This window comes from Amia ocellicauda, chromosome 10 (genome assembly GCF_036373705.1).
Source record: "Amia ocellicauda isolate fAmiCal2 chromosome 10, fAmiCal2.hap1, whole genome shotgun sequence".
NCBI lineage: Eukaryota > Metazoa > Chordata > Actinopteri > Amiiformes > Amiidae > Amia > Amia ocellicauda.
In genome coordinates, this window is record NC_089859.1 from 14,764,634 (window position 1) to 14,779,876 (window position 15,243).

A 15,243-nucleotide genomic window follows, 5' to 3' on the forward strand; every position below is an offset into this window, starting at 1 on the left:
CAGCAGGTTAGGTTTGGTGCCGCCGATGCGTAAGAAAGTCGAACAGCTGTTTTAAAGCGTGTACTGGATTTATACAAAATACAGTTATTAAAAAATACACGATATGCATTGTCGTTCACTCACTAAAGTAATGATGTTAGAGTTCAATAATCAAACTGCCTTAAAATTGATAAATGGCAAGTGTATGTAGATCTTGTTATCAACGTATTTGATCATAATATAGTATATAGGTAACAAACATGCACTGGCATATATGTGTACTGTAATTATTATAAAACCCGACTCATACACTGCGCACGGCTATACTACTGTCAAAACATTTCAACTATACCCACTCAATAAAATACAAATAAAAAACACACCTTTGTTGATGTAGGTTATTTAAGGAATTACTATTTTTGGCGGGATTCTGTTGGCCCTGAAACTGATCCGTTAATTGTGCGTTAATTATACTGATCATTTGATTGAATGCGTGAAATAGTCGCTGCGCGTTTATAATGAAACGGCTCTTCGCACATCTCGTCGTTAGTCCGTTACCTGTACTGTATCGTGAAATGGCGTGCGTTGAGAATAGGAGAGTGCAGGTGTCACTTAAACTGATATACATATTTCTTTAAGTGATTTGGTCTTTTTTGGGGGGCGATATTTGGCAACTCCTGACTACAGCGGACTTGCTCATCAGTTTGGCAGGCGGCTGGCGGAGCGGCCGCTGATTGGCTGGCGGCGGCGCATTGTCCCGCTGTCAATCCGGGTCACGTGGCGGGCCGCTCTTAACAGCTGGGGCTCGCGCGGAACTTTTCAGAGTTCTCTCCGCACCGCACGAGACACAGCGCGCGGGCAGGCAGCACCGCACAGCACCGCAGCCACACACGCATCCCGCACCGTGCACGCCTCTGCCGGGGGAAACTTCAGCGTTTCACCTGCTCTGTTTGTTTGTTTACGATCGCTACCTCTTTCTCTCTCTCTCTCTCTCTCTCTTTTCTCTTGCGGATAAGTAAACATTTCAAAAACAGCCAGTTGAATGTATAGCATGATGGAAACCGAGATTAAAAGCCCGCTCCCGCAGTCCAACACGGGCTCGGCGGCGGGGGGCAACGGCGGCAAGGGCAGCGGCGGCGCCAACGACCAGGACCGAGTGAAGCGGCCCATGAACGCTTTCATGGTGTGGTCCCGGGGTCAGCGCAGGAAAATGGCCCAAGAGAACCCCAAAATGCACAACTCCGAGATCAGCAAGCGCCTGGGAGCCGACTGGAAACTACTGACTGACGCCGAGAAGCGACCTTTCATTGACGAGGCCAAGCGTCTGAGAGCCATGCACATGAAGGAGCACCCGGATTATAAATACCGACCCCGCAGAAAGACCAAGACCCTGCTCAAGAAAGACAAGTACTCCCTGCCCGGGGGGCTCCTGGCGCCTGGTGCCAATTCTGTGAACAACGCCGTCTCGGTGGGACAGAGGATGGACAGCTACGCACACATGAATGGCTGGACCAACGGTGCTTACTCCCTCATGCAAGACCAGCTGGGCTACCCGCAGCACCCGAGCATGAACAGTCCTCAGATCCAGCAGATGCACCGGTACGAGATGGCTGGGCTCCAGTACAACCCCATGATGTCCACCGCTCAGACATACATGAACGCTGCCTCCACTTACAGCATGTCTCCGGCGTACACCCAGCAGACGACCAGCGGGATGGGACTGGGATCCATGTCTTCCGTGTGCAAGACCGAACCCAGCTCCCCGCCGCCCGCTATCACTTCCCACTCGCAGAGAGCGTGTTTGGGAGACCTGCGGGATATGATCAGTATGTATCTCCCTCCTGGGGGAGATGGGGCCGAGCACTCCACGCTGCAGGGCAGTCGGTTACACAGTGTGCACCAGCACTACCAGAGCGCAGGGACTGGCGTGAACGGGACGCTACCCCTCACCCACATCTGAAAAGACTGGCCTGTTAAGTACTTCGGATACTTGAACATTTTGATCTCTGCAAACTGAAAAAATAAAATAAAGTGGAGGTTTTTCTTTCTTTCTTTTTTTTTTCTTTAAGAAATGCAATTTTATTGTTTTGCTCTCAAAATGAACTGTCCATTTAAAAACGTTTTTAAAGACGACATATCCTGGACTCGGTCTTGAGCCCGACAAGAGTTGCGAAATTTTAATTGCAAGAAGAATTGGACTTCTTTCTTTTAAGATGCCAACTTTTTTTCTCGCAAAGAAAAGGAAAAAAAGGCGTGTTGCTTCAGAAAGAGGCGAGGTTTTAAGTTTGACTATTTTGTTTTTGGTAAAGCAGGAGGGGAAAAAAAACACTATCACAAGTAAATGTTTACACTTAATTTGTAGAATGTCAAGGTTTGTGCCGGCTGTGTCCAAAATGGTGTAGATTTTATTTTAATGGAGTTCTTAGGTTTTAATGACAGACTGTGCGGGTCGCAAGCGCAAGTTTATTTATAGTAAGTTGTGTATTTTTTATTTTAATTTTTTAAGCTTGTGAACTTCTGTACGTTTTGTTGAAATGTTCCTTTTTGGTTTGTGAGGTTTTCACTGTGATGTTTTTGGCAATATCAGGTTAACCTATATCACGGACGGAGAGATTTATTTAAAACTGACGTTTCTACAGATTTTAAGATCATTCTCTATTCCAAAAGGATAAATAAATTTGTAAAAAAAAAAAAAAAGTAAACGACTGAAGTTATTTTTATGAAACTGCTCTTTCCTCCGTTCTTATGGTAATAAGTGTTTGATCAATGCATTTTCCAGCAGCACTACAATTCAAAACCAACGAGGCACGGACTTTAAAATAGTAATTTGATTGTTAAAACTGCTGCGGTGCATATTGTCTTGTACACCATCACAAACCAAGTTAAAACGAAAATACTGAACCTGTTGAGTATGTGACATGAAAATTAAGTTCATGCCTTCTGAACTCTTTTAACATTCACTTGCAGCATCCATCAAACCTATCCGTTAATATAAATACGACTTATTCAAATATTTAAGTCAAAGTAAATTGTGTACAGGGGTCCTGGATTTAAAGTGAACATTTTATTTATTTTTTAACCGTTGGCCTACTAACATTATTCAAACAATTTTGCTTTAAAGTAATTATATATGTGGGTTTGACATCTAGTTAATGTCGTAGTGTTTTTTTACATTTACTGCATGTGAGTGTAAAGAAAATCTCTTAATCTGCAGATATATATATATATATATATATGTGTGTGTGTGTGAGAGAGAGAGAGCTTTTCCACCATAATTTTAAGATGCTTCTCTGCTGTCTTTTGGCGCTGGGGGGTAAATGCCTCCCTTGTCAGTTTGTTTTAGACCGTATTTGGAAAGACGGCCGTATGACCTCAAGTGGATCTGAAATGTGCTCTGTGTGCGTCTTATTTATATATATATATATATATATATATATATATATATATATATATGTGTGTGTGTGTGTACATTGTAAGTGTGTACTTACGTATGTAATGAAACCATGAGCCATGTAAGGATGTTTTGTTAACGTCCTATTTATTTTGTTAGGAAGTAAATGCAAATCAATATCCGAGCTACTTTCTTCCACCTCTATTCTTAAACTATGTCCCAGTCGCCATTGACTAAAACCTGGAGATTTAACATTTACCAATACGAGTGGTCCTTATGCCACACTAATTCTAGGAACATTTTCACGGCCAAAGGTTGGACGCAAAGTGACAGCGTATCCCAGTCATTTGCTGGTTAATTAAATGGCAGACTGGTTCAGTATGACACCATCACAAAATAGTAGAATGGAGTTTACTTTCCAGCTGTAATTACAGTGCAGGATCTTTTTCGCTGTAGCTGAATTCTTAATTTGCATTTACAAGGGGAAAAAAAAAGACATTTCTGAGATTCACCCACCAAGACATGATCCACGTGGTTTATTCGAGGTCTTTCTAAATGCGGGATTATGCGATTTCACAGCGGGCAAAGCCGGTGTCAAACTTTAAAATCATACAAGGTGAATGTGAAAGAAAGGAGGAGGGGGTGAGCACTTTGTTTCCGAGCATCCATCAGTATATTTTAAGACGCAGATAAGTGAAGTGAAGGCTTGTTTTCCAGGATGTGGGAATCTATGAGGCACTTAACACGCACACACACAGGTCTTATCCCCCAGATATCTTCACCTGCTCGGGTTCAAATTCAGAAACGTCAAGGGTATTGCACAATATCAAACTTCTAAAACTGAAAATTGTTAGTAGCGGAGCAGGCGCCGTGAAGAGGCTTGTGCGACTGTCCGACACCCACTCTCAGAGTGTGAAGGTAGGCCCATAACTGTTGCTAGGTTGTATTTGCATTTGAGGTTTATCTAATCGTTTATATTTACCCTTCTCTAAAGCAATGCATTTCCAATGGGTTTTGATTTTCGTTCAATATTGACATATGGTGTCTCGTTATATCAGCATCGTGCACGCATTCGTAGGTATGGTTTTACCCAGCCCTTTCTTTGCACAACAAAGTGGACAGTGTTGAAATCAGCAAACAACATTATTATTTTTATCATCATTATCACTGCATTTTCTTTCTGCTTTGACTTGAACAAAAAACAGGTTTCGGAATCAACAAAACGGAGGTCTGCTGCTGAGCAAATAGGTGACTACGGCGACACGTTCATCCATTTAAAGGTTAAAACTTAATATTTTTCAGTAATTCTTTTTTTTTTTGTTCTTCCCAGCCTCGAAAAGATGGGTGGAGGTTCAATCTCTTATTACCCACTTGTGCTTTCACGGCATAATGAAGAGAGGCTTCAGCCAGCGGGAGAGCTGTGGGGCGCACATGTGCTTTTGATGCTCCTGCCGCTAGACAGCCAGGTGCGTCCTGATGAAGTTTAGCCAGAAAATAAGCGCGGCAGCCAGCGCCATATCGCTCGGGGATCTCTAGGGAAGCAGTATGTTGTTGCCCCAACTAATCAGTGTTAAAGTATACTTTTAAAATAAATAAATACTTAACTCATTCTCTATTACACAATGTCTTTGAGTCAATGCACGCAACACACACACGTTGGCACCCGCATAATACCTTTAAGTCTGACAAAACCTGGTGAGAAAAAATCTGTACCCTTGATCAACAACCGTAAAGCAAGGATGTAAGAGGTTTGTTCTTTGTTTTATTTGTAATTGATTTTGTTCTCTCAAATAGTGTGTAGTAAATCGCAGGTGTTAATTAATTAAGTGATTGATTAATTAATCCAGCTTTAGGTAAGGAAGTAATGAACACGGCAATTCCAATTATGACATTAGTGTCAAGTGTGCGAAGACAAGTTATGTTAATATTAATTTCGGACATGAAGTTTGAAAAGCAGCTCTGAATCCCTTTAATGAGGATGAAAAAGCAATACATCTGGAATGATACGCTTCCAGTATAAGAGTTTGTAAATCAGGGGATGGATACAAATGTAGGTGAAGCCTCTCACCGTGTTCTGTTTATGTGACCTAGTCGTGGTACCAAGGAAGGCAATTGTCCACTTCAAAGGCATCTGCAGTTTGTTGTGGGCATCTGTTGATCCATGTTTGTCATAATAGACCGACAGACTCTTCTTTTTTTTTCTTTGTTAAATGTTAACTTGGGCGGAGATTTCCAATGTGAATACATCAACAGGTAATTGTATATATGCGCTGCAATTTGGTTCAATTCAATTTCGTTTCGGCAAATTTCTCTGTCTCTCTCACACACACTTCGATAAAGAATTGAAAAAGCCTTCATTACGAAACCCAATCCCAAACCGACACATTTTGCATATCTATCCCAAAATGTTATTATAATATTACCGACAACTTAGGCTAATGTATTTAGGTCGTCCAATAGCTATCTATCTACATATCTATATATCTATCTATATCTATCTAAAATATAAAAACATAAAATAGACCTTGCTTAATATAATCAAAAGTTCACAAAATAATACACTTTTTTGACATTCAGAAAATGAGAAGAGAACGAGCAGTTTAAGGCCCCATGCTGAAGCGCTGTCATCCTAAAGCCGGTCGTAGTGGACTTTGCAATTTGCGCAGGTAGAGCACTTATGGATGGCATTTTTCATTCATTAATAGTTATTCCGACTATGCTTTACATTGACCTCTGTCATTTGAAAGGTCTTTGTGGTTCTTGTTCTTCTGAAGGACTATGTGAGTTGGGGTCTTATATTGCAGTGACAGTTGACAACACGCAACAATAATATATCATCTTTTGGTAATTACATTTTGAGATGTGACGATCTTAAGCTTTCACTGCTGAATCGTAGCTTAAGTATGGTTCAAACTCCATACTAAATAAAAAAATAAAAAATCTGCCTATGTCGGGACATAAGCTTGTATCTCGGAGGAATTATTTGCGTTGGTCGATGAGATGTAAACTGTTGTTTACTAATTAAGCTAATTGATTAACAGATGGGTTTACCTGTAGAGACGTTTTGAAAGTTTCTATGATCAAGCTTATTATTATTTTTATTAAAACCGCATCTGTAAATTTAAACCCGAAACCCTCTGGCCTGTAAATGTAAAATACTATATACTCTAACATTTAGCGACTCAATGATTGGATGCAAAGCAGACATCAGAAAGCTGCTCTCTCTGCTTTCATGTCCACCTTTATTAATTTGCTAATGAAAGTCAGTTTTGCATACTCGAGCTATAATCCGTTGTTATTCTGCACTGGGGAAAAGGAGATATGAAGAACCCAAATGTGAAAAATATCTGCAAGTTTTATTTAAAGTACAGATTGCGACTGAATTTGGTTCAATGAGTTTTGTAGTAGTGTCCAGGTGGCTACAAGAGAAAGTTACGGCTTTCAGCTCCTCCTACTGCGCAAAAATATATCAGAATGTCTAACAAAGTTTAATAAACGGTTTCATCATTAAACATAAGACCCAACCACAACCAAATACATAAAACAGAATGTGAGAATTTATAAACAGGCATCCTAATAGTTTTGCAATTTAGATTACATGTAATTATTTCTTTTCTAGAATGAGACAGGTTAACTTTCCAGCATTCGTTTCAAACGTGAAATCCTGTAGAAATCACATTGAGATTTGATCCTATAAAGCTGAGCCTGAGGCTGGATAATACGAATGTTATTTTAACACACTCATTTCACCTCTGCGAATTGTTTGATCTACAACAAGCATAGGTAGGGGTATTTAATTGTAATGTTTTTTTTTATTTATTGAAAATTGATTTTAGACTGTAAAATTTCAATTACAGGTGACCTGGTTTCAAATAAATTGGATATAATTCTGTCATGTCTATTGTTTTTACACTTCATAAATAAAGAAGAGGAAGAACTTTGCGCAATGAATAGCAGCCAGAGAAGGTGATTGATGCTATGCACAATGTATTATTCAATTTAACTCTAAAAATGAAAAATAACAAAAACACCCATGCCTGTTAAAAATACCCCCCCAACCACTTGATTTATATAGATATATGTATAATATATAACAATGATGAAATAATTATAGAATTGAATAGGTACATGAGCAGAGGTTGAAAAATGTGTCCTGTTTTGTAAATAAAAAGCAGAGAAAATGACATGCCTTCCAGTAACAGACAATCTCCTTCCTTCACCTAATACCTTCTCAGCAGGAGGCTGGGACTTGGAGCAGGCTGGTAGCTGCAGGGCAACCTGGGATTGTATCGGCCACCAAGAGGGAGAACGCAGAGCCCTGCCTGCCTGCCTGCCTTCCCACAGTCACAATTACTGTTTAACTCATTGCTCAGGGGAGCAGAGGGCTCAGTGTTAGGATTAGCAACGCTCACCTTTGTGGTAAAAGATTATCTCAAACTCCCTCCATTCACTACTTAAGTAATTTCAGCCACCAACAGCAGCAAAGCTCTTAGTAACTCTAGGTTTTTTCTTTCTGCTATTAAGCAGCTTTTCCTTGCACGGCCCTACACATTTAAAATGTTTGCGGTTGATGGGAACAGTGTTGCCTGCGTTTTGTTGGAGAAAGTGTGTCGGTGCACCGATGAGAGAAGATGTATGTCGCTGCCATTGTCTAAGAATGAGATATAGTTTGATCGATTGATAAGTGCTCGACTCAAGGAGGGAAACCGTGGGTGTACATTTTAATGAGTGTCATGGAATCAAATATGGCTTGCACTAGATTAATTTAGATTCTAGCCAAAATTACTAAAAAGTACTCGGGTGAGGAAGGATGACTTTTGTGAGAAATATTGAGAAGCTCAGTTAACTCGGACACCGTGAACATGAATAACTCTGCCCACAACACTTATAATGGGATGTTACTTACTAAGTCATACTAAATAAATGTGTTACCCCCCAAAAAAGTTATTGATTTTTTTTTTTGTACTTTTATTACAAACATTTCAACAACTGAGATTAGTTTTGTAGCTCTAAGCAGAGGAACTGGGAGCAGTGATATATTGTAAGGCCTCTGGACCCTATATGTTATTTGTCTGTTAGGTGTTGTAGGATCTGTGTTGTTGTAAAAATAAATGAGGAAACAAAGTTCTAACGGCAGTTTTTCTTAATGGATAGATAGCTAGATATAGAGGTAGTTTAAACTAAACCTTCTTGTTTAACCACCTCATGGAAAGGCAGGGTTATTGCTGTAACTGCTACGTTTTTTTTTTTTCAGTGGGATTATTTGTGGGGCACGTCTACTAGCCTTCACTACTTCCCCCTGCTTACATGAGGCCTGGTCTCAGTCATGTGAGCAACTGTGACAAAAACATTCACTCGCTGCCCACTCAGCAAGTGCAGACATATTCTGCTGTAGTGTGCCTCTGACCTCACTGCCTGCTGGCTTAACCCCCACTTGAAAACATATGGACTATACCTCTAGGAAATTGTCTGTTTTGGATGGCAGCATTTTTACTAACTCTGTGTGTGTGTGTGTGTGTGTGTGTGTGCAGCCCTTGTATGTCTGTGGCACTACTGATAATCAGCACAAATGACTGAGCGCTTACATCACTCCAACACCGTCAGACCTGTTTGGTAAGGATTGGAAAGGCGCACCTCTCTTTTGATTTATTTATTTTTTCCTTCCTGTCAAATTAAACTGCATAGCATACATTAGGACTGGATTTCTCCAGAAGAGCGCCTCACAACCTGGAGGAGAGAGGCTTTATGTGTTAGTTGTTTTCTCCTGTTTTTCAGGTATACTTCAATACTCTGTTTTCAATAAAAGAAGCCATACAAAACAGGGGATACTTGCTACATTTTGGAGGCCTTTACTAGAGCATATAAGTCTCACTGTTTAGTGTCACCCAGCTCTGTCTCCCCTTAACTCAAGGTTTCTTCAAAAACCTAAATCAGGTTACAGTTGAGAGCAGAACCTTCAGCCTGTCTGTCTAGTCTTTGTCAGTTGTCAGGATGATTTTTAAGAATGAATAGTTAGACATGCTGCTGTAGAATTGACTTTATATTGGGGCTGTTTGATAAAATAATCCCTATATGGATTTTGCCTGAGCTGGAGATGTAGGGCTCAGTGTGGGTCTGCTCAGCTGCCCTAATCCTGGCCTACTGTGGTCAGGGCCATGCAGGGCAGAGCCGAGCCCCTGACCGGGGTGGGGGGGGGTCTAATCTCCTGAGAGGGGCAGATGTTGTCAACGAGCTCGTCTCAGGGCTACTCTTTTTTGTTTGTTTTCGTGGGAAAATCTGAAACAAATCCTAATAAGGTTGGGGAGTTACGCTAACCCACACAATCACTCAAGCATCTTGCTTAAGCCTTTGCAAAAATCATAAAGTTTGTGTTTCTCTCTTAAGAAGTGGGTGGGGGGGTGGAGGGCTGTATAGAGGAGATATGGAGAGAAACATCTGAGTGCCTATACATTAAATATGATTTAGGATAGTGAAAGGGCGCACATATACATGAGAGCTAACACTCTGCTCCCCCTACTTATAACACGATTCACAATGCATGCTTTGCAGTACGTCTCTCTTTAGTGACGGCTCTAGTTCTGCCATCTCGGCATTATTCAGATGGACAAGTAAATGTGCAGTGGGAATTCTTTAACAGTTTCCCATTGTGCCGTGGCAGTGGTACAGAATGAAACACCAGCGCAGGTCTTGTGAATGCGGCATAAATTAAGATGTACTGTGCTGTGAGAATAAAAAATATATATATCGAATGGGAGTTTACTGAATCTGGACATGTATGGGCTTATTATGTGAGGAAATGGAGAAAAAAAAAAAAATCTTTTTTTTTTTAGCAATTCCTGTGTATACATTCTATATTAATACTAATGCATATTTTGCATTATTGTAAATGCACCTGGAGTAAGTGCACACAAGGCAGCAACTTTTTTTTGTCACATTTGAATGTTGCTGGTAGGATTAATAAAGCATGTTACATAATTACATTACAAAAATTTACATTCATCTCCTACATAAGTCTGCCTGTGTTTTATTTGCAGCTATTAAAAGTAATTCATACACTATTTAGTAATAGCAGAGTCTGTATTGGGGTTTTCAAGATTAAACGAGTGAAGTTCCAAAATACCATAACAGAGCAGATCCCATTTAGTTTGTCACTTTTCAGTTTGTATTTCTTCAGATGGGAGCGCGTACAGCCACTGTGCAAGCTAATGGAAACGGAAGACATTATCCGATGAGTTTCAGTGAAAGGGTTTAGAATGAATTGTCATCCGGCGTAGAGACAGATGTAAGCCTTTATCTGATAACGTGAGCTTGTACGCCGAAGTTTAAGGCTTCTGCATTTTGATTTTCATTACTATCTGTCACTCAATCTTTGATGACTCACCTAAAAGGTGTTTAACACAGAGCGGTGTTAAAATACTACAAATGAATTGACACCACAGAGAGAGAGAAGGGTAAATTTCCCCTCCTGGCTATAAAATTAAGCTTGTAATGTATCAATCCAGTGTGTATTATATATGTGTGTGTGTGAGAGAGTGTTTCTGTGTCGGTGTGTATCTACAGAGAGAAATGCAAATCTTAAGAAACACTTCATTCATGTACAAGCCCACGATTTAGCATTAGGCAGTAATGTAAGATCATCTATTACACACACTGAAAGTACAGTTGTGTTTATTTTCTTAGGGGGGGAGCTTATGTTAAGAAACTTGAAAAACTTGCCCCAGGATTAAAGAATGAATCAAGTATTCATGTAAAAATCACAGTTCTGTAAAGCTGCTTTTGGGTAAACTTCTTCCAAAGTGAAGTGTTGCGATTTTTAAAAAGTCATTTGGAAATAAGGCTATAATCAATCTGATTATGTGGACAGCCCATACGGTTCCTCGCTGATCTTTATATATACATGTCAGCGACCATAATTACGAATGCCTAATGACGCACTTGGAACAGTGATGAAAGCAGGTTTTAAGGAGCTTGTTTCCAGACCAACCTGTACTCTGGGTTATGAAATACATTAAAAGTCTAAAGTTATGGGTGAAACCTATTTATTAGCAAAGTATTAAAATAATTGCTATAATAATTACTAAGTGCAGACTTAACTAAAATGTACACACATGCACACACATACTCGTATGCGCTTCTTAAAATTGTAGCTGACACCATTGCTGTGTCCAATCTAAAAATCTGGGGGCTGGAATGATTCCACATAAAGGTTTACTTTGCTAATAAAGACTTATCTTTTCCCTTTCAGCTGAAGAAATGGAGCACATTTTTACACTTAACCAAAGTTCGACAAAACAGTGTCACTTCCCTAGGGCCCTGTGCGTCGGTGATATTGCGGTGATATTGTTCTCTCACTGTAAAGACACAATGAAGCCCATGTATCAATAGAAGGGGGAATGGGGTTGAGGTTGGGCTGGGGGATGGGGGGCCCCATCACCTAGGGCACAGTTATTGATTGGTGGTCAGTGCAGATTGTGTTAAGGAGCCCAGACTGCGAGTGGCATTGACAGATGCACACTAGATTGACGGCAGTCCAATTTCCTTTGCGCCGTCTGCCTGGCAGCTCTCAAACAAACAACTCCCTCTGAGGGCCGGAAAGTCTGACAAGAGAAAAAAAGAAAAGAAAAACAAGTTTTAAAAACAACCGCTGTACTCCACCCAACCTGATTCTCACCCCTCCCTTCCGATCTCTCCCTCCACAGCTCCTCCAGTCAACAGGACTGTTACCTGCCTCTCTTTGCTCCTGGTTGGTTTCAGTGCAGCCTTATGTACACTTTTATCCCTCCTAAACCTCGAGCCCGCCATGCCTCTTTGTTGTTTCCCAGGCCTTTTGGAAAAAGGCTCCTCCATGCGACAGTGCAGCGTGCCACTTTGGACTGTCTCGGTTTTACTCACTCTGTCACATATTGATTAGTTGCCATTGTCAGTTTGTCATTTTTTTCATAATTTGTCCTAGAGGGACACTGCTGGCCAGATGAGGCGATGGCAGAAGCCTGGCCTCTCCGCCTGTGCCTTTGTCAGCTGACCCAGAGGGAGAAGCGTGTCTGGCTGGGCTGGGCTGTGTGGAGCCCTGGGTCAGCACAACCTCCCTGGACCACAGCAGCTTACCCATTATTAACAAAGCCCAGACCGGCCTCAGCCTCGGTTGACAACAGAGCAGCAACAACTGTAACAACAACCACAGCAACAACTACAACAATAGCAACAATAACGGCTAAAAGGGCTTGGGTATCTATTCTTCTACTATTTGTGTTAAAATGTCTTTGTTCCCAGTGGTCTTAACAAGAGAGCATTTGTTTATTAACTTCAATACTCACTGTTTTTGAAGTTACAGCAAAAAAACTAATTTGATTCCAATTACTGGGTGAACTCGCCCTTCAAAAGGCAGGTTCTGTGTGCGTGCGTGTGACTCTGTTTCTTGTGAACTGTTTTTATTTTAAATAATGTTTTAGCTCTTGAATGTGTGTTTTCAACAGATTACGTTTATATTGATTTGTTTATTGATTTATTTATTTTAATCTAAATAATGTTTATTGACTGTTTCAAGTCAGCGGCCGTACACAGACACACACAACAAAAGATGACAATTACAGTTTATACACACTAAACATAATGGGACAGAGAGTGTGCCCTTTTCTAAAATCTTGATGAAGAGAGCAAAAAGTCATATACAGTATAACCCCAAAAAGATAAATGAAATCCTCCACAAATCTCCTGCAGGATTCTGAAGCTCAAATACCCTGGAGAACTCCTTCAGGACTCCCACAGAGAAATTCCCTGTGTACTCGTTCCCAGAGGAAAACAAAGTATTCCTTTAAGAGTCCGACATGATGTAATCAGTAAGGATGTTTGCCCCCCAAATCCTGCAGAATGTTTGAGGATTTTGTGTTCATTTGTAATGGTGGGAATACAGTGCAATCTCTCAGTACAGGCAATGATCACAGTATTGCTCTCACTTCAACTGAGTAGGCAAATAAACTGAAATGTTTAAAAAATACATTGCCAGCAGGTTTTGGAGGGTATTAGAATTTTTAATCTATACCCCCTTTAAAGCACAGAACAAACACGGCAGTGAGGGAACACTTGGTGTAGCTGGCCTGCCTGCTTCTCTGACACCTGTGTTTGCGGGCAGTCTTACTATTCCAACTAGGCGTATGGGCAATTCAGACACTTCACACCGAGGGCAATTAGCATAGGGAATGGGCTTCGAAGTCGTTCAAGTAGCGAGTGTGAACAAGTTGAAGAGTGGAGAAGACAGAATAGAGGAGTAGATGTTGAAAGCTTAAGACCAAAAAATGGGGCGCCATCTGACTCTTCTCAAACTGTCTTCTCTGTTCGTGTCAGGTCTTGTGATTGCTGTAGGGCTGTCAGATTACAGAGAGGAGAATGGATCCTGAGGAATTTATTTACCAAGCATTTACCTTTTATGATAATATTTATCGTACTATTTCCAAAAATGTAGAAAATGTGTTTGTGATGAGCAGGTGAAGATGTAATTTTGTTTAATGTGGGAATGATGTTGAAATAGGTGATAATTAAGTCAACATATTGTGTATATATATATATATATATATATATATACACACACACCAGAAAATCTTTAGTCCTGATTTTAAATATTAAAATCCTTTATTTTGCTTTAGGAATTTTGGTATTGTACACGTAGCTCCATATTCTGGAAGGGAAAGGGTTAAATGAATTAATTTGCTTAAATTCCACCTTTTTCTTTCTTTCTTTCTTTCTTTCTTTCTTTCTTTCTTTCTTTCTTTCTTCCTTTTTTTGATATGTGCACTTTGCCCCCCCCACCCCCCCCCCCCCATCTAAAACTCACACCCTGAGTCCATTAGCATGCTTAAGCTCTCCTACATCAGCATGCGTGCGGGGCTGCCTGTCTTTAGTACGAGCTGTGACACCAATCAGCAGAAATGGCAGGCTCTTTGTCATGCTAACGGGGGCTGCCTCTGTTTCTTATTCGAATGCTCCCTCTCTCCCTCTCTCTCTGCTCTCTCTCTCTCTCTCAAGTCCAAGTTAAGTCAGTTCTCGAAAGGCTCCTACCCCCAGGGCTACCGTTCACGATGCCCCTTGCTGTGGGTCATTCACATGGATCCGCTCCCATTGCCTGAGTCTTCATGCCTTACAGACCCATTTCATATTCAAATGGCACAGTCAAGCTTCCTACCAGCAGGGCTTATTTATGGCCAGGACCAGGGTTAGAAGGTCAGCATGGTCATTTCAAAGCCAAAAGAAGAAGGGGCTAAAAAGTAATTTGCTAGAACAATAATAATATATATATTTTTAAAGTTCTTATATAGCATAGGGACATGTTTTAACTTCTCTTAAGGATGAACTGATAACCACACTCTGAGCTCAACATTCCTTTCTCACCTGTCTGTTTTTTCTTTCTGTCCAACAAAAAAATGTGAAAAAAAAATGTTTTAGCCAACAAACCCCACCGAGGTTTGGGCTGTCCTGAAAGTTTGTTCTCAATCCATTTTAACTTGGAACCTGTGCATCTCAGAATTTTGTTTTGTAGATTCCTTCTGCACATCACAGCAGAAAATTATCTGAACAGATTTGCATGGGAGCAGTTCACCCAGATTACCATGTGGCGCAAGGCCGGGCCCTGTGCAGAGTTTACACCTTCAGCAAACTAGATGGTATTCGGCACATTCTTTCTCACTCATGAGAAATAATACTTTATCATGAATAATTAAGCAGATGTTTTCCTCTTAAGCAACCTACAGAGAGTGGGCAGGGAGCTCCTAACCAAATAAGATTTAGAGTTTAATGGTGACATGTTGACAACAGTGCTATGGTACCACGCTCAAGACTACCGGAGGTCACTGTGTCATCGCGATACACCCCTCAAGGCACTG

General features: G+C 40.7%; 1 protein-coding gene across 1 annotated transcript; it reads left to right on the forward strand.

The window, feature by feature from the left end:
• The first annotated feature begins 782 nt into the window (after positions 1-782).
• sox3 (SRY-box transcription factor 3) lies at positions 783-3,103 on the forward strand. Its single transcript, XM_066715157.1, has one exon. The coding sequence runs from the start codon at positions 1,022-1,024 to the stop codon at positions 1,937-1,939; it is 918 nt and encodes a 305-aa protein (XP_066571254.1). The 5' UTR covers positions 783-1,021; the 3' UTR covers positions 1,940-3,103.
• Positions 3,104-15,243: the final 12,140 nt, after the last annotated feature.

Excerpts from the sequence above, each read along its gene's own strand:
- sox3 (XM_066715157.1), top strand. The coding sequence starts at position 1,022 with ATGTATAGCATGATGGAAACCGAGATTAAAAGCCCGCTCCCGCAGTCC.